We start from the raw sequence: 15,326 nt of genomic DNA, 5'->3' as shown, positions 1-15,326 counted from the left end.
CAAGAATAATAAATACTTGCACTAAGATTAACATGAGGAAAGTCCTTTATGTAGGAAGCTACAATTATAAGCCTATTTTGCTTCTGTTGAGGACCTACCACTTTAGAAGGTACAAGTCTCAAGGTTGCACAAGAGTCATTGGTCTCATCATCTTGAAAAGCACATTCTAGGAAGTCTCCACTGAATACACCATGATTTTACATAAAGTCTGTTCTCAATTGAGCCATGTTGTACCTCTTTATGGACTTTCCACTTTTATACAATCAGGAAATGTCACTGCAGCAAAGAAGGCTTAAAACAAGGAATAAAAGTAACTCTCTCAGGCCATTTGTAAACAAGGAAATGGCACACAGGGCCCCCGACAGGCTAACTGTCCTATATCGGTGGGGAACTGTCATCTGCTTCCAAGTTTGTCCATTTAGCTCTAATCCCTACAACAGTCTGGGATGGCACCTTTCTCACCTGGAATACAATGTGATTGCTGAACATGTGCTTGACACAGCGGACAAAATATTCTGTCTCTGCTTCCGTGAGCTGCACAGGCTCAGATGACTTGAATAAAGGCCCTATGTTCTTAAACTCAGGAATGGCAGACAATTGTTCTGTCCAGGAACAAGGGGAAGAAAGAGATAACAAAGTGAGAGATGGGGAGAGAGAGCTGAAGAAGAGCTCATACTCAATACTGGAAACACTGTAACCCAGGGCTTCTTAAACTTTTTCCATTGCAGACTCCTGTTCGTGTTTTGGCAGCATTCGTTGGAGTTGCATGGCCTGAGGGCATGCACAGTGCATAGTGCATAGTGCACATGCTTTGTGCTCACAACCAAGGCCGCAGTGAAGCTGCGCAATGCAACACAGGCAAGCACTGCCAGAAGCACCTTGGATTCATTGCCCATTTGATTTCAGTTCATTTTTGGTCACTGTGAATTGAGAAACCTTTTACTGCTGCCAAATTTTTGCCAACCCCATATGGAGTCATGACCCACAGTTTAAGAAGTGCTACAACCAGTTAACAGAGCCTAAGAGCTGACCGACCAAAGCTGACCTCTGGGCTTCCCAAATATATTTTAAGGAGCCAAACCTCTACCCTATGTACGTAATCAGAGAAGCAGCTGGGCCTATCAGTTTTGAGGGAGTTCCCAAGCCCTTCTCCCAAGGCAGGGGAAAGGCAGATACACAAAAATAGCTAGCACAACCTGCAAATCTCCAAGGTCTTAATCACTATGCAAAGAAATCATACCAGTCCCAACATGCCTGCTTTTCAGGCTTCCTTCTGACAGGCACCTTCATGGGGGTCACAGCTTCTCTTAGGCTACATTGGCACATCTGTAAAAAAAGTGCCTGGAAAGTCTGCTTAATCTTGAATATGAAGAAATACACCCTCAGGGAGATGATGGGTTGTCTGCCCAGGCTCAATCTGCCCTCCTGACAGAAATGTGCTTTTAACTCTTATCTGTGTTTTGACATCAATAAATTCTGACTATATAAATTCCCTGATCAGAAGCTTGTTTCTTTCTCTTGAATCCAGGAACCAACTAACAATTTAATTCTTCCCTCAGCAAGCAAGTTCCACTGTCAAAGTGGCACTTCCTAGTCAAGCTTGGTAACATTCTTTAGAAAACCACCAAGCAACAAGAATAACTCTTCCTCTGGAAAATCACAACTTTCATTTTAGCCAGGCACCTAGTAGGTGCTTAATAAATGTTTTCTGACTGACTGATTTCCTTACAGTAGACCACAGCAAGAACTTGTGGCCCTCATTCAGTCACACATAGATAGATTTCCTTCAGGAGATCATGCAATTTATGATACAAAGAGCAGGGATTCCCTGTATTTGACATGCCTAGGATCCAAAACCCAATCTTTCTATCACTTCCATCTGTCAGACCCTTTGCCTCATACCTTGAAATATGTCTTGTCTGGAAGGAGCCAACTTCTCTGGCTTACTGGCCACAAGTGTGATTTCTACAAAGATAAGAAAAAAATCCTATCAGTATCTATTACACAAGTCTTCCAATTCTCCCTACTAAATGAACCAAAAAGTATACTGTATTAGACAGTGGAGGGATACAAAATTTGGATAAGACATGGTTCTTGGGGGGAATAAAAAGAACCAAATAACAGACCCAATACCAGAACAACCAAGAGAGTAAAAGGTGAGGTGTGACAAGAGAAAACAGTTGAGGGATGTGTACATATGTGCATATATAACAACAATACAAAATAATACCTAAGTGCTTTAAAGAGGTACAAAACTAAGTACTATAGGAAGGCCAAGGGGAAAAAGTTATAACTGACACAGTGATGGTGGACAGAGATCAAGGACAGCTTTATGGGAAAGATGGCATGTGGAATGGTTTTAAAATCTGGATCAGAATTCAACAAGCAAATAGAGTTAGATAAGAACAGGGTACATGAGGGCAAAGGTGAAGAGATACTAAAGTGCAGGGTATTTTCAAGGGACAGAGTAGTCTGATTTATCTACAGCATAGGGTACATCACATGGAACAGTATCATTTAAGATTGCAAAGACACTGCCAGATTGTGGAGTGCCTTAAATGATAGGTAAAGGAGTCTACCAAATAAAGTTGCAAAAGGGAAGCCCTGAAAAATTTTGAGCAGAAGTATGACACAGCCATATTTATACATAAAAGAAAGCTAGTTTCACAGAACAAGAAAGATGGACTAGAGAGGTACAAGGTAGATTTGGGAGGTTCTGGTAGAGACAGCTTGCCTGAGCTGGAGAACTACTAACAAGGGCCTGGAAGCGGGAGCAGAGGGAAAGTGGTGTGCCCATCATCAGACACATGGTGGTAGAGCAAGGAACTAAATCCAAGACTCCTGGGTCCCATTTCAAATAGTTTTCCTTTCCTTATTTGAATGTCAAGTTCTCTGGGTTTATTTTCTGATTCTCTCACTTTTTCCTGCCATATGAGCCTCCTGTAGCATAACTTAAAACCAGAAAAATATAGGATGATAAAACAGCGACCTCTGATCTATTTCTTTCTTCAGATGCCACACCACTTGGCTTTAAAGACCTCTCCTGTTGGTCACTATCTCTTATTTTCTTGGGTTAAGTTTCACATTCTTTCCTTGTGTAGCAGAAACTAGGAGATGTGACCAATCCAAGACAAAAAAACCATATCTCCCAACCTACATCTCAAAGAATGAAGAATGTGGAGTGACGGGAAGAAACAAGTACATCTGGTGTTTGGGACAATGTGCTATTTACAGAACTGCCACAGAGCTGACGCCACCCTGCCCAGCAAATAGGCAGCAAAGTGGCTGCCACATTACCTGCTTTCTGTTCAAAGACAGGGGCGGTAGCAAGAGGGACAGACTTCAGGTCAAAGGGCTTCTCTGAGGGTGCCAATGTGTACTGGTGCAAGGCTTTTTCCATCCCTGGTATTGAGACCGTCAGACCTGTGAAAGAGAGTAGCTAAGTACGGAATGCCCCAGAATCCAAGCTGGCCACAGAGCCGTGACAGACACTTGAAGCAGCCTTCAGGGTCAGGCCTGTCTATTATCAGAGACTCTGTAGTTCAGATAATGAGAAAAATAAACCCGTTCTACAAAACACCCCAGCAACTTCAAATATATGAGCTGAACATGCAGAGTTTTTACAAGAGGAAATCTCTCTAAGGTAAGGAAGCCCATTTGACATGACAAATATGAGCAAGGGAAAGAGAAGGTATAAGGATTTTAAACTGGGGAGAGCAAGGGGGCTCAAGGAGAATAGTGATCACAAAAATTTTGAGAGATTCTTAGGACCTCCACATAGTCTGCTTCATTCCAAGGAAGGAGGGCTAACTGGACATACTCTAAAGACCAGATTCACAAGGGCTATCACACTCCATATCATACAATGCAGTTAACTGGATAATGACCTCTAGAATCCCATATATTAAAAGAAACACATTAAGTGTTTCTCCTAAGGAATTCAGCTTTCTGGAACTCTGAGAAAATTACATTCAGACTCTTACTGGATTACCACAAGACCTTACACCTCCAAGATAGCATCTGGGACACAGAGATATTATCTGACCACGTTCTGGACCCTCACTGACCATTGAAGATGTATGCAGCATTCAGTGCCATCTGCTTCTGCTGCAACACATTCAGATAGAAGGTGGCTCGGTCCCGTACCTCGTCATCGGTGTCCATCATACACCTGCCAAGGGAGTCAGAGTAGCCATGTCACAGTGCCCCAGCAGCCTCCAAACACTTTCTTACACCATCCAATCTAGAATGTTCAGACCTTTGTTTTCATCTGTATAAAAGGCTCAATAATTGCAAATTGAAACAATAAATCTCAAAGCCACCACAGAACCTAAATACTACTCTGAATTACAGGGCAGTATCATTATGAAGTGGAAGAAAATAATCAATGGCTGCTCCTATACATGTGGCACAAGGATGAACGGACAGAGCACTAAATACTTGTATAGAATGTTCTGACTGCCACTGAACCACTATTGTGATCACGCACACAACAGTTAAAAGGCGTGGATGTTTCCCACAATATTTAGCTAGAGGGCTATATGAGGATGAATACAGAAATGATAACTGCAAGGTGTTGTTATTAATTTGATTTTTAAAAATCTGTGTTGTTTCAAACCAGCCTTCATAGATGAACTAAGCTTGATAAACTCACTTGCTTCAAAGGAAAGGTACTAAGTCAGTAGGATAAAAACACGGTTCAGAAAGGGTGATGCTGCAGTAGTTCCACTCTTTATTATCTCTGGCTATAACGAATTAGTGATATCCAGAAGTCTGCCTTCAAAAATCTACTCTGATGAATGAATCATGTCAGGCCTTGTTGCTGTTCAGTCACTCCAGTCATGTCCAACTCTTGGTGACCCCATTGGGGGCTTTCTTGGCAAAGATACCGGTCTGCAGGCTCCTTCTCCAGCTCATTTTATAGATGAGGAAACTGAGGCCAACAGGGTTAAGTGACTTGCCCAGGGTCACACAGCCAGTAAATGTCTAAAGATGGATTTAAATTCAGATCTTCCTGACTGCAAGCCTGGCATTTTACCCCCTGCACTACCTAGCTACCCCCCAAAAACTGGCCCAATGTGGGGCCCAAACCTACAACCCTGAGATTAAGAGTCTCATGCTCTACTAACTGAGCTAGCTGGGCTATCTCAGGCTTTCCTCCCCTTCAAATAGTAGGCCCTGTATATTGTAAAGACTAAGGAATATAAGTTTAGGTCACGTTCTTAAAGTCACATAAGAGAACTAACAGGGTAGCTGTGTTTAGAAGTTCAACTACGATATACATTTTAATTTAACTCTCCCTATATCTACTATCTGTAGATAAGTGTGAGTAGAATTCAAGTTGTACTTATGTAGCATGGAGGGGAACTTGGGTTCTAAAAGCACTATGTCAAAAGAGTATAAGCTCTGGTAGGTCCTACCTAGGTGAAATGGCTTCAAGAATGGGCCCAATGATGGATTATCTCTTGTCCAGAGCAGAGATCCTGACAAAATTACATATCCATTCATTACTGAACTATCTTTTTGAACATATGCACACTGTATGTAAGACAAAGTAATGTCCCTGCTGCTCACAACACACCAGTCCTACTCGGGGTGTATATGCCATAACCCATCTATTCAGCAACAGAGATTCCCCTACAGAAGGACCACAATTTACCTCTGTAGGAGTACAAGGATGCTTGGGAGAAGGTTTTCATTCTGAGCTCCAAATTTGGCCAAAGCACTGACAGCAGCTGAAGCAAAACAAAAAATAGCCATTAGTTTCCAGAGTTAAACAGTACTACAAAAATAAGCACAGCTTTTCTCTCCTGTTCAGTGGCCCACATTTCCTGATTCATCTTAATAGAGACTTGTTTGCTTTGCTAAAGGATTCTTTAACTCATTTCTTTGCTACACTACAAAGCTTTAAGGGAATTTAGTAGGGCCAAGCGGCTAGAATGAGCTCAGATAATTTTATAAAAAGAACAAGTCCTATTTATATAGCACTTTTAGGTTTGCAAACTATTTTTTTCCCAATGATCCCATGACGCAAGGGAAGTCTTCTGTGCAAACAGGAAACACAGGTATCACATACATCATCTTTTGGTTGCCTTCCCTTCCTCTCTTTTTGCATACCCTAGTGAGAGACTTGCATCTTATTCTAAAACAACTACTGCTGGGGGTCAGACAAAAGTCTAGATACTCATGTCTTACAGCTGTGCATATTTCTCAAAACAATGACAAAGTCCTCACATTTGTCTCAGTAACTGAGAGTAGCTCACATGCAATATATTCATTTGGTTACTTGAGATGGTCATTTTTTTACAAGGAAATCTAACTGTACTCTGTGTTAAACTTTTCTACGCACACATATATACACACATGTATATATGTGTGTATACACACACACACACACACACACACACACACACACAGTCCCAAACACAATCTCATAAGCTTTTGCTGATACTGGTGACTTTAACTCACTCTTTCAGGTAAAAAGTTACCAAACACAACTTTTAAGAAATCCATTTGGAAAGCAAAGTCTTAGGATTCTGAAAAAATTACTTCATCACATAATTCCTTCCTACCCCAGGAAACCAAAGGTAGTCCACAGCCTCCATTTGTGGAAGTTGGGTAGAAACCAGAACAGAAACTGGAGAGGTAAAACTCTGTACATCCACAGCCTTACTTGTAATCCTAGAACTCCTCACATGCGGGCATGCTTGCCTCCTTCATTTCACAATTACTTCTCTACCCACCACTTTGAGGGCCGGGGTCAAGCAGCATATCAAAAGAAAAAAAGAAGTAATAAACTGAAGTTAGTTTTCATGTGACTCACCAGCCCTGACAGCCTCATTCTCCAGGACTACTCTATTGAAAATGAAACGGATATACTTGGAGGGAACAGGTGTCCGGGGACCCTCTTTCCCCAACAAGTGGAGGATCTTTGTGGCCAGCACAGTGTGTTCACAATCTTCAATGAACTCACAGAGGTGAGCCAGTCCTGACTCCTTACTCTCAGGATTCTCTTCCACAATGCTGATTATGCAGTCTACAATGGCTCGCTTATACTTAAAGCCTCCCTGGAAAATGAGAAAGGAAAACAGACATGCTAAAGTTAGTTCCTGGGGAATTACCCACACCCTAAAGTTCCTGCTTACAATATATCATTCTCATTTTCTCTTCCCTTCAGAAAAGGACTAAATACTTATCACTCTAATGATAACTGATCATTGTAAGCAGCAGTCAGAACTAAGCAGAAAAATTTGCAAACAGGCTAGAGAAGAAGAATCCTCTCTCTGCCTAAAATATCAGTTTCCAAAAGGAGTGAACAGAAGTCAGTTGTTTTTAACTTCTTAACAAAGAAGTAATTCACCTACATCATCTCGCAGCATATTGGAGAGAAAAGTCATCGTGACGCTGTGCTTCCGAGGGTACTTCTGACACAGAGCACTGATAGCTTGGACCACTACCACCTGCCAAGAGCAAAGAACACAGGACAGAAAGACATTCCCATAGCTTGAGCCACTGTACACTTTTCCTTCTTCTGAATACAAGCTGGGATGTGCTACGGTTTCCCTAAGTTAAGAAAGCCTTGTAAATGCTAAGCCTCAGAATGTCAGATATGTTACCTTAGTCCCTTAATAAAAAACAGTTATGTGCCAATCATGGAGTGTACAAGGTTGGTCATTCAAGTCATTCAGACTTACTGGTCATAAAACTAACCACTTCAAATAAGAATGGATAAAGAAACCATCCTTCCCTGACTGTAAAACCAACAAATTTATTTTATTCTCTTCATTAACATAAATAACAAAATGAGATGATGTCTTAAAAGATAAATTTTTGAAGAAATTATGCTGAGTAATAAAAAGATTTTTCCTAAAACCTAATGGAAGTATCAACTCTAATATAAGAAAAAAAAGCAAGCCTGAATTCAATGAATTACAAAATAAATCAGAAGCATAAACTCCCCATCTTAATTCTGAGTTGTATCTAAATCTTAGTTATAAAAGTTTAACAAAACATTTACTTTTTGATATAGCTGAGGAGAAATTCCAGTTTGAAAACCAAAAAGAATTCCCTAAGAGTCCCTCCCTTAGCTCTAAAAACCTAAATCTAACTGCATCCTAATTAAATTTAATCCAATGCATTTTATATGGGGGAAAAAAACTCTATAAGAAATATGTTTCCAACAGCTAAGTCCACTAAAACTCAGCTTAGCTCCAGTTAACATGAAATCTCTGAAGACACAAGAATCATTTTTGTGTGTACTTTTCTTTTAAAAATAGCACTGAAGAGCTGATCAGTGCCACTACAGTAAACTGATAACCCTGATAATAAACTGAAAACCTGGTAACTGGTAACACAGTACTCGCAGAAGCAGAACTGGAAAACCTAAGCCAAAAAGACATATATTACCTTGAACTCATCAGAAATCTCAGACACAAAAGATGAAATCTGCTTCATGAGCCTATCTACACTGCTCTCACTTCCTGTTTTCAGGAGTGTGGTAATGGCCAGGGTGGCAATGCTGCGGTTCGAGTCTGTGATCAAGTTTTCTAGGTCCAAGTTGCAGGCTGTCACTGCAGAAGGGTGCTTCATGGCCACCTGAAGCAAGGGCAAGAAAAGAAATAACATCAGGCAAAATGGCCAAGGTGTTTCTTTTCCCCAAGAAAAAAAAATTTTTTAAAAGGAAAGGTAAAATTTTTGTTTAAGCTTGCATGGAAAAACAGGACACAACCTAGCCTAGGTCCACGTAGCAACTATTCTCTGATTGGCTGGCCTTGTCTCCTTCTGCTGTCCTGAATGAGTTATGGTAGAAAACACTGCTAAGCAAGGTAAGATTTTGTTATAATTTGTTCACTTTATTGTGAAGCCACAGTTAGGGCAACTTTATGCAGGACTTTCAGGTATTATCTATAAAATTTAGTTGGCTATGATATGAATTTGTGGTATCTTTTGCTAAGGTCCTGAACTACTCAAATCTTTTATCAATATTTAACTTTTCACTTATTTATTATGTCATCAACTAGGTTACTAGCTCTTTGTGGATGAAAGTTCCCACTTTGTACTTCTCTGCATCTAGCACAGTTCCTAGAATATATTAATTGTAGTAGAAGGAAGTGAAGGCCAAGGCCAAGTAGGTGAAACTTGTTCTTCTTCTTAAAAGGTATTGAAATGATCCTCGAGATTTAACTGTCTCAGGACATCAAGGGTTGGGTGTTGATGGAGCTTCCTGGTCACTTGAGTCCACAAAAGGACCAGGGCCTGAGGAGCTCCAGCCACTGGTGAGCCATCAGGGGAAACACAGAAATAGGGAAGCTGCAATCCTATGAATCGAGGAGGTATCCTCATTGAATCTCCATTCCCTGCTATGGCTAAATAAACCTCTTTGTTTCCAAGTAAACTTGTTGAGGGAATCACCACCGTACCCCAACTTTGGAGGCATCCCAGACTAGACTACTCATTCTCACACAGTCCACATATCCTGCTATTTCTACCATCACTCACATAACCACCACTCTAGTTCAGGCCCTCCTTACCTCTCCTCTGGACTAGTGCAATGGCCTCTGTTAGAGGCTGCCTCAAGTCTCTCCCAATTCTAATCCATCCCCTACACAGATTCCAAAGGGATTTTCTGAAAACACAGATCTGACCATGTCACTTCTGCTGTACTTAAACATCAGTGGCTTATTACCTTCAAGATCAAAAGTCCTTTGTTTTGCATTTAAAGCTCTTTTCAACCTGGCTCCTTCCCTACATGTCTAGTTTCCTTATATTTTATTCCCTTCCCTACCCCTCCATAATGATCTAGCTTATAATGGCCTACTTGCTGTTCCCAGTAGCCAACACAAACTCCACCCCCCCATCTCCATGCCTTTGCAGTAGCTCTCCCCCATGCCTGAACACACTCCTCATCTTTTACCTCTCAGGTTCTCTGACTGTGCTCTAAACTCAGCTAAAATCCTACTTTCTTCTCAGACCTCAGCATAGTGCCTGGTACACAGTATGCACTTAAAAAACGTTCACTGATCTGACTTTTTACAGGAGTCCTTTCCTGGTTCCCCAGAAACTAGTGCCTTCCTCTCTGAAAGCACCTTTCTTCTACTGTGTATATATAACCTAGTACATAGCTAGTTGTTTATCTATTGTCTTCCTCATTAGAATGTCAACTCCTTGATGGCAGGGACTTGCTTTTCTTTGGATCTCTAGCACTTAGCCAGTGCCTGGAACACAGTAAGTGCTTAATAAATACTTGTTAACTGATTGGCTTTTCTTTACTCCTAAATGAACCAGAATGTCTCATTTTGTTCCACAGCCGGACCAGGCTTGGCCTACTCTAGAGGGAGGAGCTTGGTAAACATCTGTTGGTTTTGCATCTGAAGCTCTGTCTGCTTGGTCTCAGGGGCCCCCTCATCAATCTCCTCCTTAGGCTGTTTAACTCAACCTTGCATATCCTCAACAGGCTCCCACCACCCCCAGCCTCCTCCCAAAGCCTTCTTTCACAGTGGCCTGGACCTGGGCTTTGCAGCTCACTCCACTTTACCTCAGTAGCTCTGGTCTCAAGTCCACAGGACAAAGTTGGGGGTTGGGGGGAGGGCAGGGAGGGGTGGGTATGCCACTCCACTCTGCCTTTCCAGCTTCCTCTTGTATGTTGTCTTCCCTGTCCCTTAAGACTGTAAACTCTGAGAGCAGGGATGGTCTTCCTTTTTCTTATTTGTATCTCCAGCACTAAGCACATAAAGTAGGCACTTAATGTTTATTGAATTGAATTACTGAATTTAAGCCAAAATAAAGATAAACTAGTCAGTCTTACTTCACCCACATTATGGCTCTTTTAAAATGAGGTTTTCTTCTACCAACACCCTTCATTTGTCTGCATCCTGCTTTAAGTCTATTGGAAGGATAATATCTATGCTCTGCAAGCATATCCAAGAATATCGATACAAGGATGACCTCCAATAGAATACCTATCTTAGGTAGGTTTAGGACAAATTTCATTAACCCTATTTAATAGATGGTAAACTAGAGACCAAAAGATTCATACAAGGTCACAGAATAAACTACAAGCAGTCGTGAAACCTTAGTCTAAAAGTCCTACTCATCAAATTCTTCTAGCCAAAGATAACACGCACATCAAGCTCTCTATACCCTTTACTTCCAAGACTGGAATGGACCACTGGATAAATATAAAGGAAATTCTGGGCACACCACGCCATTGCCCGGCAGAGGACTTTATCTGCTGTTTACAGGCCCCCTGGGAGCCTGAGACCACCATCCTGGCCTGCGACCCTGTTTGATACACTTGTCCCTATAAATTCTCTAACAACCAAATAAAATTCTAGTGATAAATATAAAGGAAAGCTACCTTATTCAAGGTCCTCACAGCTGCATATCTCAAGGCTGGCTTGGGAGAACTGCAAAAGAGCTGAAGAACTAAAAATAAAGAATTGTAAATATGAGACTGTTTACCTTAATAATGACAGCTCAAAATAAGTACAAAAACAATTTTATTCATAACAAATCTCGGGGAAAACCTGAACTCATCAACTCCAAAACACATCTTAGTAGGGATGCAAAATGATAAGATGCCCTCTTGTTAAGCTGAGAAAACTTACAAAGGAACAGGTGATTACATTTGTTCTAATGGTTTTGTGTGGCTTTTTTTTTTAACTGAAAAGGTAAAAATATTTTGGTTGAGAAGGCACACAAAGGTATGACAATAATGTCACTTAGCTACTCTCTAAATCTTTTTAAAAGTTTGCATGTGGGAGAAATGTTAAATAGACAAAGACCTGTCTTGAATAAAATGTAACTTTGGTTCACCATAAAGCGTAAACTTCCAACCTGAAGGCTACACATGTATCTAAGGGATAAAATGCTATGGACCTAAGTCATGTGGCTAACATAGCCATGGACATAAAAATCCAGTAGCTTATGTGCCATACTGCTCTTGAAATATTCAACAAACCTGAAACAGCAGGAGCCAGCTCCCTTGCAGTACAATTGGGAAGATGGATAATAGCTGAAGCAGCTTCATAGATAACCATTTCATGTTTGTTTCGTAGGCAGCTCTCAATGAAATCAAATAGTGGACTTTCACGGCTAGAAGGAAAACAGGCCAATAATGAAACTGCTGGATTTAACAACAAAATGTTTAACCATGCAATCTACACCATGAAAATAGGCAGCCCTCATTTGAATAATTATATTTTTAATTTATTAAGAAGTTAACAATCAAAATAAATGACCCATTTTTTAAAAAATTCTTATCCTGCCTATCTCCTGCAGAGGCTCATTTGCTTTGCAGACATGATTTTTATGTCTCTCTCCCTCCTCTCTCTCACTCTGTTTGGTGTTATGTGTAAATGGGATATCAACAAAATAGTCAGAAAATCTTTGCCTTCTAAATCCTCCTCCAACACTCTGATCATTAAAACTTGCTACTCACTAATGTACTAATTCTGTCATAGTTTCACTATGGAATCTCTGCCTTCCTGTGTTGTGGTTTATAATTCATCACTAACCCTACACTGTAATGAGTTCTATTATAAATGAGAAAGGAATACTACCTTGAAGGATAATAAAACATCCCAACTAAAGCATACTTTTTCAAAACTTTCTAAAACCCAACTGGAAACTGTCGCTATAAAAATAGTTCTTTACTTTTTTAATAAGGAAAAAGAAAGAATAGAAAATGACAAAAATTCCAGTTCTGCAGCTCAGACAGGACCTGGAAAAAATAAATCCCAAATTTTCTCGAAGAATGGTGAACTGGTAAATTGGGCTGTTTAGGGGCTTCAAGTCCTCCTCCCCCAGTAGGTGGCAGTGTGACTCTGGGCTTCTCACTTAAACTTCATGCTTCAGTTCTCTTGTCTGGGAGATCAGGCAGTTGGGGTAGATCTTATCTAAGTTTTCTTAAAGCTTTCAAATCCTATGCTGTATGTAGTTTGTGATTTTTAAACATCTTTACTGATACCAGATTTGCTTATTATTAATTTTATGCTCCAAGTGATTCCATTAACATGGGTGCTCCCTTCAACAGTATAGATTGAAGCAACCTCCACAACTGAAAAAACAGTACTCATGGGTTGCTGTGGTGAAAATTCATTGCTCAAGAGCCAACCCTCTGTTGTTGAACCTCTCTGACTTTAGTTAGGTATCTTCAGAGAAAAGACATATAGTTAGACCTACACCTGAAGTTATTACAGCTAGGTAGGACCTATTAGGAGTGGGACTCCACTGACGTAACTTTCAAGAACTCATGGTCACCTCTATATCATGAGGAAGCACTGGAGAAGTATTTTATTTGTATTGTAATAATAAACAACCCCCACTAACCAATAACTATTAAGTAAGAATCCTGTTAAGTTTTTCAAATTCAGAAAAAATTATCTTTATGTTACTTGGAAACTCCAGTTTCCAGTTACATGGAATTATTAAAGCAACTCAAAAACTAAAGGATATTTAAAGAATACTCAAGATAGAACACTAACTCAATGTGCATTTTACTCAAAAATTGAAATCAGATCTGGTTTAGATAAAGGCAGCAATTTACCTCTCCTCAGTTTCTTTTAGCAAACGACTGGCAATTCGGATCAGCATGCAGTAAGCAAACTGGGACTTCAGCCCAGCTTTGGTGAATTTATTCAACATCTTGGAAACAGCAAGGCGATCATTCTTTCTGAGATGGTACAGGACTCCCAAGGCATGATACTAGGAAGGACAGATAACAAGGAAGAAAATGTAACATGCAGAAAGCTAGCCAGAAGCAGGAGAAAACACTGCCAAAATCATACCAAAATATGTTGAAGCTTTTTGTATGGTCACATGGCTCTGGATTAATGATTTCCTGACAAAAAGAGGTGTAATAAAGTTACTTTCAAGTAAGACTTCCTTTTTTCAATCAAATGCAAATCCAATCAAGATGGAAGTATAGTTACATGGAACAACGAGAAAGAATTAAATGGGAAGAATCATTTCCCTTGCTCTACCTACCCTGTTCAATCTGTTTCTAGTACAATCTTGGCCTGCAATCCACACTGAGGAAGTTTTAAAGGTGTTGACCAAATTGAAGATCTTGGTGGTTCCACATGACCTAGCATAGCCCTAGGACCAAGTATCTTAGGAAGTTTTAAGGCTAAATTAGGAGAAAAAGTCTTCTCTAGGGCAGGTTCAATAACCTGGCTTCACCTGGAAGATACATCTCTTAGAACTGGCTTGCAAAAGTGGAAAGAATTGTTTGCTTGGCTATATTCTACTTCATTTAGGGCAATGGTTAGCAAAGGAAATTCTTCCTTAAAGATATGTATCACTAGCCTATTTCCTTTTCAAACAACTTTTTTAAACAGGTGAAATACAAAAGGCCTAAATATTTAACATTATATTCTATATCTCTTGCTTCATTTCTTCTAGGTACTTTTATAGTCCTTTTTCTTTGAGGCTTTACCTCATCTTGTTATGGGCTACTTTCTTCTTCTGGGTTCACTCCTTGAGTTTCTCTCAATCCACTGTCATTCCCAACATGTTTGGTATTTCTTCTGTTTACTCATATCTCTGGAGCCTCAGTTTCTGGTTTGGGGTATTGTACTTTTGTCAAGATTCTATTTCCTCCTATATTTTTCTGATGGAGTGGGCAGGTGCTGCTTGGTCTAGAAGTTGGCTAAGACTAGTTTCTGCCTGCTGCAGAATTTCTGGATTTCGGCTCAGTCTCCTGAGGTTCGATATAGGTTTTGGCCTTGGTTCCTACTCTGTCTCCTTCTATTTGCATAAATCTGAATTTGGAATTGGTTCTATCCTTGCTATGACCTTGACAAGTGTCTAACATGATGCTGTCAGTTGTGCTGTGAGCAGGCTTCCTGCAAGACCCCTGAGCTTTGCACCTCAGATGTGTGCTGTACTAGCTGGGCATAGGCCTGCATATCTGTCTACTGCTGTGGCCCAAGCCATGTGCTTCTCCATGTCTCCTCCTATGAGTTCAGTTATGCACTTCGCCTTCACCTTAACTCAAAGCATCTGCAAGACTCAGATGGTCTTTTCTGTCCAGTTATGAACTGGATGGAGGAACTGAGAGTCACTTCTCTTTGCTTTTATCAGTTTCTTCGGGTGCATTTTTAGAGCTTTACTGAGATGTCTGTGGCAGATCTGAGTTCCTGTAGGTCCTAAAACACCATCAACTTCCCACAATTCAGAAAGTCTAAATATTTAAGGAGACGTAAAACATGTTCCAAATAAGTGGGGTTCTTTACCCACTAATAGCAATAAAAGGTAACCTAATAAGTTTCTAAAGAAATAACTGTGGCCCAATTAGACCTTAACTCTATGGAGACAAGTTTTCT

At 40.3% G+C, this 15,326-nt stretch overlaps 1 protein-coding gene across 3 annotated transcripts in view; it reads right to left on the bottom strand.

Moving 5' to 3' along the window:
• The window catches only part of COPG2 (coat protein complex I subunit gamma 2), a 38,783-nt gene that overhangs the window by 5,838 nt on the left and 17,619 nt on the right, over positions 1-15,326 (bottom strand). For all 3 annotated transcript variants that reach the window (XM_078153692.1, XM_021002375.2, XM_021002376.1), the window contains exons 9-19: positions 13,547-13,704; positions 11,960-12,093; positions 11,357-11,424; positions 8,407-8,595; positions 7,365-7,460; positions 6,824-7,067; positions 5,660-5,735; positions 4,068-4,171; positions 3,298-3,423; positions 1,903-1,965; positions 463-602 (exon numbers count right to left, since the gene is read on the bottom strand). In XM_078153692.1, coding sequence (XP_078009818.1) covers positions 463-602; positions 1,903-1,965; positions 3,298-3,423; positions 4,068-4,171; positions 5,660-5,735; positions 6,824-7,067; positions 7,365-7,460; positions 8,407-8,595; positions 11,357-11,424; positions 11,960-12,093; positions 13,547-13,704 — 1,398 coding nt within the window. The remainder of the gene's footprint in view (positions 1-462; positions 603-1,902; positions 1,966-3,297; positions 3,424-4,067; positions 4,172-5,659; positions 5,736-6,823; positions 7,068-7,364; positions 7,461-8,406; positions 8,596-11,356; positions 11,425-11,959; positions 12,094-13,546; positions 13,705-15,326) is intronic.

The sequence above is a fragment of the Phascolarctos cinereus genome, unplaced genomic scaffold (assembly GCF_003287225.1).
Source record: "Phascolarctos cinereus isolate Bilbo 61053 unplaced genomic scaffold, phaCin_HiC Scaffold_1;HRSCAF=81, whole genome shotgun sequence".
NCBI classification, from domain to species: Eukaryota; Metazoa; Chordata; class Mammalia; order Diprotodontia; family Phascolarctidae; genus Phascolarctos; species Phascolarctos cinereus.
Note: the sequence above shows the minus strand (reverse complement) of the source record. Positions and strands in the feature narration are given on the sequence as shown.